This window comes from Tupaia chinensis, unplaced genomic scaffold (genome assembly GCF_000334495.1).
Source record: "Tupaia chinensis unplaced genomic scaffold, TupChi_1.0 Scaffold000366_1, whole genome shotgun sequence".
NCBI lineage: Eukaryota > Metazoa > Chordata > Mammalia > Scandentia > Tupaiidae > Tupaia > Tupaia belangeri.
In genome coordinates, this window is record NW_006159863.1 from 3,682,152 (window position 1) to 3,699,237 (window position 17,086).

Below are 17,086 nucleotides of genomic sequence, written 5' to 3' on the forward strand. Positions count from 1 at the left end.
TGTGTGTGTGTGTGTGTGTGTGTGTGTGTATGTGTGTATGTCTCTGGTCAAATTAAAATAAATGAAAATATAAATGATTATTTAAAAAAACACACACAATATTTGGCTAACCAGAATATTTACTACTATTGAACCAGATGAAATAATAGAGATGAAATAAAAAAGATGATGCGGGTAGACTCTAGACATTGAACTCTCCTCCCCACTCCCTCCTTTTCCTATCTCCCTGTGCCCAACTGCTGATCTGGTCTTTGCAAACATCTCATGACCATTCCTTTACTTAATGGAATAGGGTCACAGCCAGGCTGTTCTGGAGGTAGGCAGCCCCCTCCCACACCAGTGTCCCAAGATCAGAGGCACTAAATTAATGGACAAGCCCTGATGATTCTGCTAATCAATAACCTGGCCTTTTGTTATAATCCCCAACAATATATGTAGAAACTAGACCCCAGTCTTGAAGATGGAATCTGGAATCTGCAGATCGTATAGGTGAGGTACGTACTCACTGATCCTAACGTATGTAACCTGAGCCTCTGCTCAAGGACAGAGCACTTCTGGTTGTCAATGGAGTATCCTTCCCTGGTTATGTAAGTAATAAACTCATGACTTCCCTCTGTTGGACCTCTAAGTGTGTTCTTTGGTGTTGGTAAACACTACCTGCAAGCCCTCTCAGGTGTGGGGCTCCCCCAATTCAGATGAGAACAAACGTCTTAACAAATACAGTGACAACAGATATACCTATAGAAAATAGATATTTTAGGGACCAGCAGATGGCATAATGGCAATGTCACTGGCCTCCCATGTGGTTCAAGTCCTGGACCCAGTGGCTTAAACTCAGCTGGGCACCTGTGCATGTGTGCCCAAGATCCCGAGAGGAGAATGAAGGAGAAGGGATTGTGGTATGGCCATACCCCCTGGGGGGGTGATTTTTTGCTTTCTGTCTCTCTGTCTCTCTGTCTTTCTGGCGAGTGCATATGCCCTATAGCAAAAATCTCTCCCCAAAAAGAAAATAGATGTATAGATGTTTTGTAATGACACTGTTAAATATGCAAATTTTACAGTCATCTTACAAAACGGAAACTGATTTGCAAACCATTATTACAACTCTGTAGGACCATTAACATTTTTATCCACCATCCTATTTTCAGAAATATGGCAGTCTATAACATACTCACGAAAACAGTGTATACCTTGCGAGATAAAGTTTCCTTTGTTGCAAAGACAGTATGCATCCCATCCAGCTCCTTCACAAAGGCAGCAGTTGGCTATTGGGAACCTTGGATGAAGAAGAGTACGTGTTTCAGCTCAAATTCATCTCGACTACACCCAACAGGTGTCATTCTGATGTGGGATGGTGGCATTATTCTGGTAAGGTTGACTTCTGGTCCCATTCTGACCAATATATTTGTGGAAATTATCAGTAATACATGAAAAGTCCTAGAATTATAATAAATTCCCAAGGAAGCAGTATCTTTAAAATTATGAGCCAGCTCTATTGGTGTAGTGGTAGTGCACTACTCAAGCAAAGCTGGATCCCATATGGCGACTACTGTTCAAAATCCCAGCCCAGTTCACGTAAAACATGCTGGATGTGAGCACAAATATACAAGATCTCATGGGGAAGGGGACTAGAAGAAGGGTATAGAGGCCTGACCAGACGCTGTTAGGATGAGAGGGTGTGTGTGTGTGTCTGTCTGTCTTACGTTCTATCCTGAATTTAAAAAATTAAAATATTTGCCACAACAAAAAAAAGTGGTTATGTTATTTCACTATAAAACACCTTATCCATGGATTTATGTCCTGAACCTTTTTATCACCTGGTTAGATATGTCAGCAGGAGTTAACCTGGGGTTCTTCCTAAATTACATTAGGATAAGAAAGGTTTTTTTTTCACCTGTTATTCAGCAAGAGCACAAAATTATCATTGTAATAATTTAAAATGTTTTCAAATAATTTATTTATTTATTTATTTATTTATTAGTACTACTTTTTAATTTGACCAGAGAGAAACAGAGAGAGAAAGAGAGGAAAAGTGAAAAAGCAAGGTGCCAAGTCTGGGTTTTGAACCACATTTGGCCATGTGGGAGTTTAGCACCCCACCTGCCAGCCCCAATTTTTAGATGTTTTAATGTTGAAAATGAAGCAGTGATTCCTCTAAAGCCATTCTTTCTCATTAAAAAAAATTATAAGTTAAAGATTTAGGGGAAAAAATGACAACTATAAAATCCAGTGATTTCCATTTGACTCTTTGCTAAATTGTCTTATTTGCAAAATTGTGACTGGGCTCAAAGTATGTCACTAAACATCAAATATTACATAACTGTAAGATTTGGCTTTTGCCCTTGAGACCTATAAGACCTGTTACAGTTTGGATAATGGTTTGTCCCCCAGAAGTTCATGTTTTAGAATTGGGCCTTAGTGGAAGATGACTGGATATCCCCCAAAGTTCATGTGTTGGGATTTGGTTGTATTGTAATTATGTTAAATGTGAGTTTAATCTTTTCATGGTGTCCCAGGATGGGGCCTTGGAGTGTGATAAAGTCATCAAGGCAGGGCTCCTGTGATTGAGTTCTGGTGAGTAAGAGGAAATGAAGCAGGCAGAGCCCAGATGGGTACAGACCTCAACAGGGAGGAACTTAGGGACAGCTGCTCTGCTGAAGATCCTGTACTCCACCATGTTGTGCCTCAGCAGATGGTGGCCCCTGTACCCTGAACTGAGTAACATGTGTTCCTTTATAAATCACCCACACTCAGGTGTTTCTCTTAGCAACACAGTAAGGGACTGACATGTGACCTAAGATCATACTAATGTAAGCATAGAGGACTTACAATATGCCAAATGAATTCATAGACCATGTTGTGTGTTTGCCTAAAAAAAAGTTAAATTTTTTTTAAAATTCAGTATCACCTGACAGAAATAACTAACAGGAAATCCTGTGATGCTTACCAAGAGATAAGTGATTCACCTTACCATAGGGGTCCACATCTTAACCCTCTATCATTAGTCTTATTAACCAAAGACCACATTTGTGCCTAACCAACAGTTAGAAGCACATCTCATTCAGCAAACAGGAAATCAAGTGACAACTTAAATGAAAACTGTTTCAACATAATGAACTCTTGTTGAAAGAGCCTCCCATTACTTATATACTATAGTGAAATGAGGTTCGACTCTTCATGTCAGAGTGACATATTATCCAAAGTGTCTAAATTAGAGGCCAAGTGGTGACACACTGATTGTAATGCATCAGGACCCACATGGGAAAGGTTCTGGGTTTGCATCCGGGGAACCTCTCAGTACACCACATTATTATGTGCCCAGGATCTGGGCCTGGAGGGGATTGTAATGTGAAGGCCCTGGTGGGGGAGGCCTCCTCCCTGCCTCTGTGTCTCATAAACTTTAAAAAGCAAACACCAGGCCAGCAGGTAGCATGAAGGTTAAGGGCTGGATCCCACATGGCCAACTGCATGGTACATGTCCTAGACTCCCAGCATGAAAAATCATTCTGGGTGTGAGTGCATGCATGCCCGAAATCCTGAGAGTAGAATGGAGGGGGAGAATTGCATCATGGGTATCTCCTGAGGGGAGATTTCTCACTTTCTGTCTCTGTCTTCATACACGTGCCCTATAAAAAAACTAAAACAGACAAAAAAGGCAAACACAAACATAAAACATTGTGACAAAATGAAATAATGAATATAATTTAAATGCAATAAAGTCAACCACCCTATTATGAGGATTTGACAAACTTTAGAGATGGCTGGCCAAAGCAAGGGAGTTTATTTAGGCAAGATACTATTATTCTTTTCTCCAAAATCCTTGCAAATTTAATTATTCCAGGGTACACTGGGTAATAACTGATTGGTTTAGCATCCTACTTGAGGAGAAATTGCCAGTCTGACCTCCAGAATGAACAAATAACTAGGTTCTTAACAGCTTAGCTAATGTAATAGGATTTACAGTCAATTGTAGTGAAGGCTTAATTCTATATCGGACAAAACATATTTTTGATGCAGAAATTGAGGACGCAGAAGGCTGGATAAAATGAGTGAGGCTGGGGTTATTCACATGCCATGCAGCTAGTATTTCTCTTGGGCTTGGCTTTTAGCACAGTGATTTCATGTCTTAACTCAATAAGCATCTACTGAAATGAATTAAACGTCACCTTCATTATGTTCAATATGATCTTACCTTTAGTGTATTCTAGCTATCACAATATTTCCTCTTTTTAAAAATAATTCATTTTATTTGTTATTATTTCAATTTGCTATAGGGCACATGTGTGTGAGAGAGAGAGAGAGAGGAGAGAGAGAGATGCCAGGTTTCTAACTATAGTCAGCCATGGGGGCGTCCAGCACCTTAACCACCATACCACCTGCCAGCCCTTCTTACTTTTTTGATGCCATGGAAGACTTTTACGATAAACCAAGAACAGAAACTGGTGGGTTGGAGACAGGGGAGAGAGAGATGGCGACAGGGGAGGAGGTTGAGAGGGGAGGGGTGAAGGGTTGGAAGGTGATGGCAGGGTCAGGGGAAGTAAATAGATTTCATACAATCTACTTTTTTTTTAAGAGAGAGATTTTTGCTAGAGGGTGTGTGCACTCAATGGAGAGACAGACAGAAAGAGAGAAATCACCCCCCAGAGGGGACAGCGACACCACAATCCCTTTTCCTCCATTTTCCTCTCAAGATCTTGAGCACATACACCTGGCATGAGTTTTTTGTTTTCTTTTGTTTTTTTAAGAGAGATTTTTTTTCTATAGGGCGCGTGTGCTTGATGGAGAGACAGAGAGAGAGATAGAAAGCAAGACATCAACTCCAGGGGGGATGGCCACGCCACAATCCCTTTTCTTCCATTCTTCTCTTGGGGTCTTGGGCACGCACACACATGTGCCCAATTTGAGTCTGAAGCTGCTGTGTCTGGAACTTGAACCATGGTCAACTATGTAGGAGTCCAGCAATGTAACCATTACACCATCTGCTAGTCCTGCGTGTGGCATGAGTTTTAAGCCATCAGGTCTGAGACTCCATAGGCGTCCATAACCATTACATAACCATTACACTATCTGCTGGTCCCTACACTATCTACTTTAAGATCTCATATAGACTGGATATAGTGCCAATCATCGCTTATTCTTATTTATAAATTGAATTTTTTAAAATAGAAAGTAATGATCAACTGGTTTAAATACCTTATTTTACAAATCCCCTATTTTACAAAAAAAGCTATGACTAGCTCCAGACATCTTAATTCAACTTTACATACTTATTGCATAGCCTCTTTAGTGCAAGTTATTACGTGTGCATTTAACTTGATTTAATCCAAGACATCCATTTTCCCTGAACTCTTAATAGGTCTGCCAGTTTCCTCAAGGGAATCTAACCTCACTAGATTTTAATCTCTTTGAATTGTGGCCTCAGCTAGAAACATTTTCACTGAAGTTTTAATGACCAGACTTAAGCAAATTTAACAGATACACCAGGGGGTGTTCTAATTACACATACCATTAAAGGACATTATGTGAGTGAGGATTAAAAAATTACTATTTAAAAAAAAACACATAGCCCATCTGCAGTATAATTTACCAGCAGGAAAGATTTCTATGTCCTGGAAAAGTTTCATATATAAAGGATGCTGGAAAAATCAAACAGTCTCAGTAGTTCACACACTCCTAAGGACACTTGGGATTCTTTTGTCTCTGACTCCAAACAGGTAAAATGCCTTGTATTGGTAGTGTGTTTTCTGTGGTTGTTATTTTGCATGCTGTTGTAGGCCTCCAGGGCATTTTAGGCCCCAAGGGCCAGATCTAGGTGTTATGGTTTCTAGAAAAGACTTATTCTTCACTGTCCTTGTCACCACCAGCTGCAGAGCTCTAGCCTTGGGGGAATCCAAAAGCTCATTTGAGTGGAATTTGATTTTGTCTTCCTCCCCAAATAAAAATTATTTTGGAGGCATATTTCATTTCTAATTAGAGGTCTCCTTGGTTGGCTAGGGAGGCATTTGGTCTGGGACTCGCCACTTGGAATCATGATGAGTCTCACAGATGGTTTGGCGAGCCGTAAATGCTTGGAAGACATGGACAGAGAGTCAGCAAAATGTCACTAGTACCATCACGTAGCCACTGAATGTCAGGCGACTTTAGATTAGCCAGAGATTCCCAATAGGGGCTACTTTTCACAGCAGATGGCACAGATCTCTTCATTTCAGGAATGACAGCATCGCAAACAATCCACAGTGGGGGAAATGTGAAGGCAAAAAGATGAATTTGCTAAGGGGGTTTGGATAACCAAATAATCAAAATGAAAATAGACAACTGTAGTAGTAAAGAGTCCTGAATATGAGAGCTTGTCCCTAACGACTAGGGGACTCGTGGCAAAAAACAGGTGACTCTGTGTTTCAGTGTGTGTGAAAATGGTATGACTTCAACTTCCATCGTCTATAGGGTGAATGATGCAGATCCCTGCCCTTTCACTTAGAGGTCTCTATTTTTTACTCCACCCAATCTAGGCTTCCTTTGACTGTGCATTGATATTCCTTAGGATGGAGCTGGTTCCAAAATTTCTAGCTGGACTTATCTTGCTGACTTTATGTGTCGGGGGCTGTTACGCCCAACACTGGTCCTATGGATTGCGCCCTGGAGGAAAGAGAAATGCGGAAAATTTGATTGATTCTTTCCAAGAGGTGAGTTTCTCTCAGCTTCAGAATGAGACATAGCTTATTTGATTCAATTGAACTATATCAAACATTGAGAATTAATCCTAGTGGTACTACTCTATGCACTAAATACTCCAGAGCCAGTAAATGGCATAGTGGTTATGTCACTGGACTCTCACTTGGGCATCAGTGGTTCGAGTCCTAGATCTGGCAGCTTGAAAAAAATCACACTGGGCACATATGCATGCATTCCCAAGATCCCCAAAGGAGAATGGAGAAGGGACTGTGGTGTAGCCATCCCCCTTGGAGGATGATCTATTTTTCCCTCTGTCTCTGTTTCTCTGTCTCTTTCTCTCTCTGGTGAACGCATGTGCCATTTGTCAAAAAAAAAACCCTCTTAAAGTAGAAGTCTCATTCCTAATTTCAGTTCAGATGGGGACTAATTTCTGTATTGCTATTTCCAAGAATCACAGTCCTTTTTTTCTTTTTTTCCAGATAGCCAAAGAGGCTGATCAATTGGCAGAACCTCAGCATTTTGAATGCACCATAAGCCAGCCTCGTTCTCCCCTCAGGGCCCTGAAAGGAGCTCTGGTGAGTTCGCGTGATCATGACATAGAGCTTTAGCGATGGAAAGGCCCCTGGGTACCATTTAAGGCAGCCATGTCCCAGCTATTGCTGGGCTTACCTTCCCGACCACTGGGATACCTCCTGTCGTAGGGCCCTTGCCATTTCCTAAGTGATTAGACAACACTTTGTTCTTTCGTAAATTAAAGTTTCTCAATAAATTGTATCTGCTAATTTTGGCTCTAGCCTTTGGGATGACCAACAAAACAAATTTCTTTCCGCTGCTATCTTTCAGTTCTTCAGCCCTCCTCGACCCCTCAGTTACTCTTCTCTAGGTTAACCCACAATCCCCTCCACCTGATTCTACAATTGTTCTCAGGATGACAGGATTTTCCAGAATCCCAGAAAATGTAGAAATCAGATACAGTGTTCTAGATTTCTTTTTTCTTTTTAGAATAAATAAATAGGACAAACTGGTGAATTTATAGGTCAGAGCCACAGATTTGACTTCTAGTTTTTTGATAGAACTATATGATCTCTATGTCCCCTCAAATGAAAACTTCCTAGCCAAATATCGTTTTTTTAATATATATATTAACTTTTAAGGAACTTAAATAGAGAAATCGAATCTTGAATTCAGTGTTGGTATCCTCTCGGCTCCATAGCCCATTCGTTTTCAGCACTCAGAGGTGGTATGGATAATTCTCAGTTATATCCAGGATCAGGGAAAACCTGAATAAATCATATATGAAGCTATAATTTAAATTTTCTCTAGTGACTTCACCTTCCATACTCAGAGGACAAAGAAAGAAAGTGGGTAGAAATCTTGAATTTCCTTTCTCTGTCTAATCCTGTGAATTGCTTGATAAAAATAACAGCAAGCAGTAAAATTTCCCAAACATGATAGTTAGCAAAGGAGGTCAAACAAAGTCTGAATGCTAAATGGAATGGGTCGGACTTTTCCTTCATCTCCTTCCTCGCCTCCTGTCCTTAAACTATGAATGTAGTTTGTGTTTACTAAGCAGCCTAAGACACAAATCAGGAAATGACAGAGGGTAAGAAATAGGGAATCAAAGGAAAAAAAAAAAAAAGAAAGAAAGAAAGAAAAAATATTTAAGAAACAAGAAGTGGAAAATTACTTGTTGATAATAACATGTATTTTTAAGCCAATATACAGTGTATTCTGGGTGGTAACTCACATTTTGTATGCTGTGATGATGATGTTCAGTGAATGAATGTAAAAATAAATTAAGGTAAGGCGGTTGGATCCCATATGGTTAACTGTGTGGTTTGAGTCCCAGACCTGGTGGTTTGTATGTGCGCCCAAAATCCTGAGAGAAGAATGGAGGAGAAGGGATTGTGGAGTGGCCACTCCCCCTGGGATGTGATTTCTTACTGTCTGTCTGTCTGTCTGTCCTTCTCTCTCTTTTGTGAATATGCCCTATAGCAAACTTAAAGAAAAATAAAAGAAAGAAAAGGAAAAAAAAAAAAAAAGACACCATCAGGACCAGCTCTGGTGGGGTGCTTAATGTGGCTGGATCCCACTTGTTTGACATGGCCGATAGTGCAGTTCAAGGCCCCAACCTGGGGGCTTGAGAAACATGTTGGACGTATATGCGTGCGCACCAAAACCTCAAATGTAGGGAGAACTGGGGGAGAAGTAATTGTGGCATGAGCATTCCCTATAGAGATGCTTTCATGCTTTCCCATCTGCTCTGTCTTTCTCAGGTGAGCACACATGCCCTCTGGAAAATTAAAAATAGAGAAAAAAGATGCATTTGTTTTTCACTCTCTAGTGCTGTCTATGTCTGAAAACAAACTGCCCTAGTCCTTCTAGAAATGAAGATGTCAAACTGTAATGAAATTAAGCTAAAAATCAACCTTGATTTATTTGTGATCCCCATATTTTTCAGGAAAGTTTGATTGAGGAGGAAACTGGGCAGAAGAAGATTTAAATCCATTGGGTCAGAAGGACTGACAACACTTAGCTATAATCCTGACACTGAGTCAACTGTGAGGATTTTGGAATTTCTTATACAAGTCGCACATATTTCATAATAAAGTGTTGTGTTGTGAATTACGTGGTATATGTGTTAAGTCTTTCTCTAACTCAGAACTTGTGTGTGTGTGTGTGAGGGACATTATAAGTCCGCCAATGGAAGGCCTCATGTGTCTACAAGTGGCAGATGAGAAGGGAGATGAGACAGTGCCTGTCACTGATATCTCATGACTCTCCAGCACCCCACCCTATATCCACATGGAAAAACATAGCCCCTTGGTTCAAATAAACAAAAAAAAAGCAAATTCACCTACAGTTTCTATGGTATTGTAACTTTGTCCTTGATTATTCTCTACAGAAATAAGGTAGAACCACAGCCAAGGCTTCATCCTACTTGGAAAGATGTTCCTCCCCTCGAAGGTCTCTTGATCCCTTTGAAAGTCAACTGGAGGGACTAGCAATTGGCATAATGGCTATGTCGCTGAACTCCCATGTAGTCGACTGTGGTTTGAGTCTCAGACCTGGTGGCTTAAACACACGCTGGGCGTGTGTGCCTGCATGCCCAAGGTCCCGAGAGGAGAATGGAGGTGAAGGGAATGCAGCATGGCCATTCCCCGAGGGGTGATTTCTCGCTTTCTGTCTGTCTCTCTCTTTCAGCGAGCATACATGCCCTATAGCAAAGGCCTCTCAAAAAAAAAAAAAAAAAGAGATAGAAAAGAAAAAAAAAAAGGAAGTCAACTGGAACACCAGAGAAAGGGGCTTCACATTGCTACTAGTCCAGTGCTCCATCTCACTCCACATGGTTTATGCAAGTTGGGCACACGTGCACACGTGCCTGGTATGAATTTAAGCTGCTGGATCTGGGACTTGAACCGTGGTTGACTACACGGAAGTCCAGCGATGTAGCCATTACGCCATCTGCTGGTCTCCAGTATTGGATTTTGTGCTAGCTACATGCACAAGCATTTTCACTAACCATCCTGACAATCTTGGAAAGTAGATGTTGCTATCTTCACCTTAAGATGGGGGAAGCGAGGACTCAGAGAGCTGAAGACACCCACTCAGGTCCGTGTTCAGTGCACTTGCACTGCACTCAGAGCAGCCAATCAAAGTGAAGGAAAAAGGACTGGGCAGGACTAGGTTCACTGGTAGAGGGCGCTTTCTCTCTCTGGCTCTTTCTCACAAGCTCGTGTGCCCTCTAGCATAAAACAACAACAAATTGAGTTAGGAACTTCTTCACTCCCTCTTTACTAAAACTAGGCAGCAATGTGGCCCACCATGTGCTTTATTATAGAACAAAAGTAAAACTGTATTATTTCATTAATCAATATGTACGTGACAGTAGGAGAGATCTCTGCTTACCAATCACTGAGCCTTTTTTTTTTAATAAGAATGATATCATTTGCAATCTTTACATAGTTAACATATTGAAAAAGGCAACTCACCCTTGTAACTATACATCCTGCTTGGTACATCAGGCTTTCTTTGTCAAAACTTGTCCTTGACTCAATTTCTTTGGCATCAACTGTCGGTCCTGAATGGGATAAAATGATGCTTATCCAGCTGCTCAATGCTGAGGTGGACAGTCAGTGCATCCTGTGGTGGCAACTAATGTGAGCATTTTAGGTACAGATGATCTCAAATAGTTCAAATGACCAAGAGGAACAGGGGAAAATGTCCCCTTCTTTAAAATGTTAACACATTTTTTTCTGAATTGGAAGAGCTAACTTGTCAGTGTATAACAGCTTCAAAAAAAAAAAAAAAAAAAAAAGTCTGGGGTTGGCTCCTTGGCCTAATGGTTAAGGGAGCCAGATCCCACATGGCTGACTGGGTGGTTCAAATCCCAGTCCCAGAGGCTTGAATAACACAAAGGTTATGTGTGTGTGCATACCCAAAACCTCAACAGAATGAAGGAGTGGAGAAGGGATTGCAGTGTTACCATCCCCCAATGGAAGTTGCTTTCTCCCTCTCTCTGGTTCCCTCTGGTGAGTGCATGCACCTTTTGGCAAATCAGAAAAAGAAAAAATATGGGCCCACTTTAAAAACAAATAAAGGATGGGGAAACGTATCAGATGATACATCTAATGGTAGCAAAAGTAGCAAAATGAGTGCCTTGAAAATGATTTTAACCAAAGATTTAGAAGTTGTAGAATCCTAAAGATGGCTGGGAAAATGTGAAGACTTACTGTGTAACAACACTTAGAGATCTTGACAGTGGAAGATGCCCTGAAGTAGTTTCTCCCAACAGGGCCCCAATCCCAAAATACTCCCCAGGTTTACTGATTCCCTCTTTGGGGCCCGAGTCATGTGCATTTTTAACAAACACCCTCATTATTACATACACAGACAGTGGAGCACTAAGTGCTTTAAAATATCACAGGTTGCTGATACTTGGACTTGAACCACGGTCGGCCATGTGAGAGTCCAGCGCCTTTAACCACCATGCTATCTCCTGGCCCTGACTGCAGATATTTTAAAGTACTGGAATACTTTCTTTAAAAAATAAACAAACAAACATAAGCCCAGCACTAAAGAGCAAAGCTATTTGAAGTGTGGGTACCCACTTTCTCTTGCTAACATGACCTACCACTAGAGGGATTTTAAGAAACACCTTAATTATTAACTTTCTAAAGTTATATTTCCCCTTAGGTAGTGGTTTCCCAATCTTGGCCTAGCAGTGGAACAACCTGAAGGAGATTTAAAATAAATACAAATGCCTGGGTCCCATTTTCCATCCTCAGAAAATATTTTAAGTTTTTTTATGTCACCAAATTCAGTGTTTTAAACAATCCATTTTTTTTAAGATTTCATTTTATTTATTTATTCATTTATTTTAATTTGACCAGAGAGAGAGAGACAGACAGACAGATACCAGGTCCAGGACTCAAATCATGGTCGGCCATGTGGGATTGTCCAGTGCCTTAACCACCATGCCACCTGCTGATGTCCCATCCTCAGAAATTTTGATATAATTGGTCTGGGGTATGAACTCTCCCCAGCCCATACTAATGTTCAACCCAATTTGAGAAGCGGTTGCTATTCGTTCACTCTGAGTTCAAAGATACCCTTTTAACTTCACTTCTCTCTTTGCCTCGATCGAGTTACCTACAGCGAATGAGTACAGAAATAGCACCAGTGTACACTGAATGAATTGATGTCAGCTCAGATTACCAAGGAGATGGATGGAAAGGGTGAAAGGAACCAGATGGCTTACAGTTTTACTGCTTCCGGGGAAGGTGACTGCAGGACTCTGCAGTACAAGGTTAAACTAGCAGGACCTGTTAGGCACGAAACAAGTCAGAGGGACTCTGGGTGTGATGTTTCCTGAAGAGGCATCGATTACAAAGGTCATCGATGATGTCACTGCGTTAATATAAAGGCAATAACAAACTAAAGACACAATCAACTTCAAAATACATTTCAATGTTTAATTTACAAAATAAATAACAGCAAATCTGAACAGAATTCTACGTCAATGCACATCTTCCTAACTTGTCCGTGTTTGAAACCCAACTAGGTACACAATAATGGCAAAACCATTTTTAACAAAGTATGGAGGAAGAACTCAAAAAATTGAACTGAGAGATACATTTTGGCAGCATCTATTGAAGACCAGTTTTAGTCGGATCCACAAGAAATGAGCCTGAAATCATTAACCTGAAAATCAAATCTTTTTCCTTTTGTAAATTAGAATGGATGGTTCAACTCGCAACCACCAAAAGGAAAGTGACCTTTTCCAATGGTAACTTTATAAAATAGAATATAGCTGAATGAGTGTCCAAAGAAGTGATATTTTCCAGCTTCCTACCTGATGCAGGGAAGGAGAGCATGATTTATAAAAAGTCCAAGTCTGCTGAAGTCTGAAGACTCTTAGAAAAACGGCATTGTTTACAGGCTGTTGGAGAGAACTAGGATAATTCAACTAAATATTATAATGCTGCAAAATGATTCATCTTCCTAATTTTGATGTCTTCAGGTCTGTATCAGATCTGTACAGCAGGGTCACATCACTAAATTGGGATGAAATATGGCAAGAGCCCAGGACACAGAGCTAACAGCTTTTGGACAGAGACTCAGTTTCCTTCTGACTCTCCGTATGTTTCTGTTCAATTAGAGAGAAAGACAGAACTGAAAGGATTCTAAAGATAATGTAGATTCAACTTTTTCATTTTTAACAAACAAGGAAATTGTAACCTAGAGACTTGACTAGGTGTTGACTTGCTAAAAGGTACACAACCTTTAGCTCTTTGTTCTGATGGTGGGGTTGTTCCTTCTCTTTTCATTATATCTGAGAAGTGTAAGGAAGGCGGAAATTTGAAGGGCCTCCTAAATACCTTTCACAAAATAGAGCTGAGGATTACATGGGAACCTCTTGGGTGGTGCCGAAAATAGTCTGTGTGTACCTGAGGTGGGTCTAGAGCTATGCGAAAATCCACCCCTCTGCACGCCTAAGATTTGTGCCCTTAACTATATGTAAACTGTCTCAATTTTAAAATAGGAAATCATCCAATAATCTGGGGACATCTGGAGGGGAAGGACTCTTCCAGATTGCAAAGTTATCATCTCGAATCCTGCATCACATCCTGTTCATCTTACACATTTGCAGTGTGCCTGCAGTTTCAATGGCAAGAGAAATGACTGCAGTTCTAGAGGTGGAGGAGGGACCAGCAATGCGTGCCCCGCAGCTTTGTTCAGGGTTTCCTTTTTACCTCCTGTCTCTCACTTTTCCCCAGCATATCCGTGTATCGGGAGGTTTCCAGTGACCACACTGCACTGCCACATGCGGGGGCACTGCTACCTTGCCTGGAATTCACTTAGAAGTTCACGTATATTGAATGAAACAATTCTTTCCAAAAAAGAAAACTCAAAATTAAGACAAGTTACCAGGAAAGAGAGAGAGAGAGAGAGAGAGAGAGAGAGAGAGGACCACACTGCACTGCCACATGCTGGGGCACTGCTACCTTGCCTGGAATTCACTTAGAAGTTCACGTATATTGAATGAAACAATTCTTTCCAAAAAAGAAAACTCAAAATTAAGACAAGTTACCAGGAAAGAGAGAGAGAGAGAGAGAGAGAGAGAGAGAGAGAGAGAGTAAATGACGACGATAACAGGAACTCACAAACCATAACCATAGGCTGTATAGTTTGGGGGTTAATTTCAATGCCTTTCAACACTCCAGAGTTTTTATTAGGGAAAACAGAGACAAGCTTTCTTTTTTTCCCCCCTCATCTCTTGCACGTTTAATGTAATCATAAGGCATTCCTTTGCAGTCTTCCTCCTTGACTTCAGGACAGACATTATTGACGACATTTTGTCAAATGTGACTCATTCCTAAAGTGTCCCAAGGCGATGAACCGTCCTATGTCCTCTGTATTCTATTATCCACGTTAGTACCTGGAATCCTTTCTTCAGGCAGGAGAGAGTTCTTGTTTTCAGAACTATGGAAATAGAACCATATGGAAAAAACAGGTTCTATTAAAAAACAGGAAGTATATGGGCACTGATGTTGTCTCTCTCTCCACTTCCACTCAAAGACCAGACTGCAAGGCTCATTGCTACTGCTCTGGAAGGACAGGCTTAAGGGGTGTGTATGTGACCCAGCTGACACAGATTCTAGTCTGCCTAAAAAGTAAGGAGATATATACAAATTCCCTCTAGCCAGTATGCAAGGTGACAAACTCTCAGGAGTTCCAGGTTCCACAAAAGCCCTCCATAGTCTGTTGCTGCCTCCTCCTTTCTCTATAGGGTGGAGTTTCTTTCCACTCAAAATCCTCTTCAGTTATTAATAACATTTTGTCTCTAGTCATAAAAAACCATGAAAAAGGCTCCCAAAGATGTGCTCTTTTGGAGAAGGGTTGTAGGTGCCTGTATACACGTTCCAATTTTTTTTTTTTTTGTGGGGGGGGAGTATCAATAATGCTCTCTGGGAGTTTCAGATCTTCCTCAGGCCCGGCCGAGAGAAGAGAACATACCTCCTGAGCACATCCTGAGCACACCTGTCACATACTCCATCTTGTGTGACCCTTACCACTGCATGGGAGGTATTATCCTTGCATTGAAACATGAGAAATGAAAGTTCAGAAAAGTTCAAATAACTTGTGGAAGTTTGTGATGTTAATGGATGACAGAGCTGGGATCGAAACCAAATGGGTCTGAAGCCAAGGCTCCTTTTTCCTTGGGACTTCACTGCAGGTTCTACTGGGTAGGGGTAAGGAGCCATCTTTGCCACACCTCTTCTAGAATATGCAGACTAATTTCTTAAATAATGCACTGGACGCGTCTCAGAGGTCTCTGCTGCTTCGACTCCCACGTAAGACCAATATGTCCCTCTACAAAGGGTGGTGAAGAAACAAGGCACACAGAGGCAGGCGGGCAACTGCAGACTCTGACAGCTGGAATCTCTCTTGCTGTCTTTTTCTTGGAGGAAGCGACTTGGGCTGAGGTGGTGGGTGAAGCCTCAGGTTAAGTTTCCCCTACACTGACCTTCGGATTCACAGTCCAAAAGTCTTAAGCTTTGCCATAAATACTTAAGTAGTACAGAAATATCTGGAACCATTCAAAAATTGTCCCAACTACAGGTAGATATTAAAGAGTTTGCAGGAGTCATCTTCTTGGACTAACTGTTATCAGGGGATGGCCTAAATTAGCAAGCTGAGTTAGTAGTGAGAATCTGTAGTACAGTCTTCCGGGTGTAACCCCAATTTCCTTATCTATAAAATGAGGGGCTGTTTGCATAACCTTCAAGGCCTTTATAGCTCAAAATACCGGTTAAGTGTTGTGGCTATTTACATATGTGTATGTCATATTTGGTCATCTAAAGCATCCCAATTTTCTCTTCTCAGAGGAGTACTGACATTAGTACCATTCGCAAGCAGGCAAATTAACTCCACAATCGAAAGGAATAAATAATCGGAGAGAAATATTGCACTGTATTCTCCAAGGGTAAAGTCAGGTAGCAGATAGGGGCTGCTGTATCATTCCAAAGGGATCTGGAAAAGAAGCTGTCGAATCCGGCCTCCGAAGTCCCTTATGCCAGTGATTTGAGCTCAGAGGAGGTAACAGAGCAAAAACTTGTATGTGCAAAAGGAAGCGCTTCAAACAAATCCAAAGTAAGAAGGAATGGCTGCCGTGCACCGGGGGCCAGCAGCTAGGATGGTGGTGGAATCCTGGGGGGTGGGGGGGCAGCCTTTTTGCCACGAGTGGGTGGGGGTGGGGGATACAGAAGCTCAGGACTTATGTTTGAGTCTGTGTTTTCTCAATAATGACACCATTCATTCATATCTGAAAGCAACCAATCTCCATTAAAAAGGTGTTCTTATCCTCAAAGGAGACACAGTGCACAGTTGAAAGATAGGATTATTTTGGCTACCCGTGTGTACTTGATATCGGTCTCTTCCAAGACGACAATGGGATAGACGGGTCCATGTGAGGAAAGCCAGTCAGTCTCAAGCACGGCTTTTCAGAAGCAGAGCAAGAAATCCCTCCAAGGAGTGTGTTACTGGGGTTGCAGCACCGCCACTGCAGAATCTGTCCAGGCTTTTGAAGATCCCAGCGTCTCCACAGCAGAGGCTGTGGCTTCAAGATGGTGAAGGAGATCTTGCCTCTGACAAATGCACGGGCCAGGCCCAGTTCTGGAATTCCATGCTGACTGGAGGGGATATGGCATGGCCACAAGCATCCATCAAAGAGAAGGAAAAAAACAGCTTTGCGTGGTGAACCTTAACCCAGCTCAGGGAACCCAGTCAGCAGGGGGTCCTGTGTAACGAGGACATGGTCTCCTGGAGGCCAGTTCTCAGGCAACAGCTGTCCAAGGCACTGGGAGTTTCGGAGATGAGGCAGGATCCTTACTGGGATCCGGGTTCAGCA

General features: G+C 41.6%; 1 protein-coding gene across 1 annotated transcript; it reads left to right on the forward strand.

Moving 5' to 3' along the window:
• The first annotated feature begins 6,486 nt into the window (after positions 1-6,486).
• GNRH1 (gonadotropin releasing hormone 1) lies at positions 6,487-9,259 on the forward strand. Its single transcript, XM_006153255.3, has 3 exons — positions 6,487-6,683; positions 7,152-7,247; positions 9,134-9,259. Exons 1-3 carry the CDS (start codon positions 6,543-6,545, stop codon positions 9,173-9,175), a joined length of 279 nt encoding a protein of 92 aa, XP_006153317.1. The 5' UTR covers positions 6,487-6,542; the 3' UTR covers positions 9,176-9,259.
• The last annotated feature ends 7,827 nt before the right edge of the window (positions 9,260-17,086 follow it).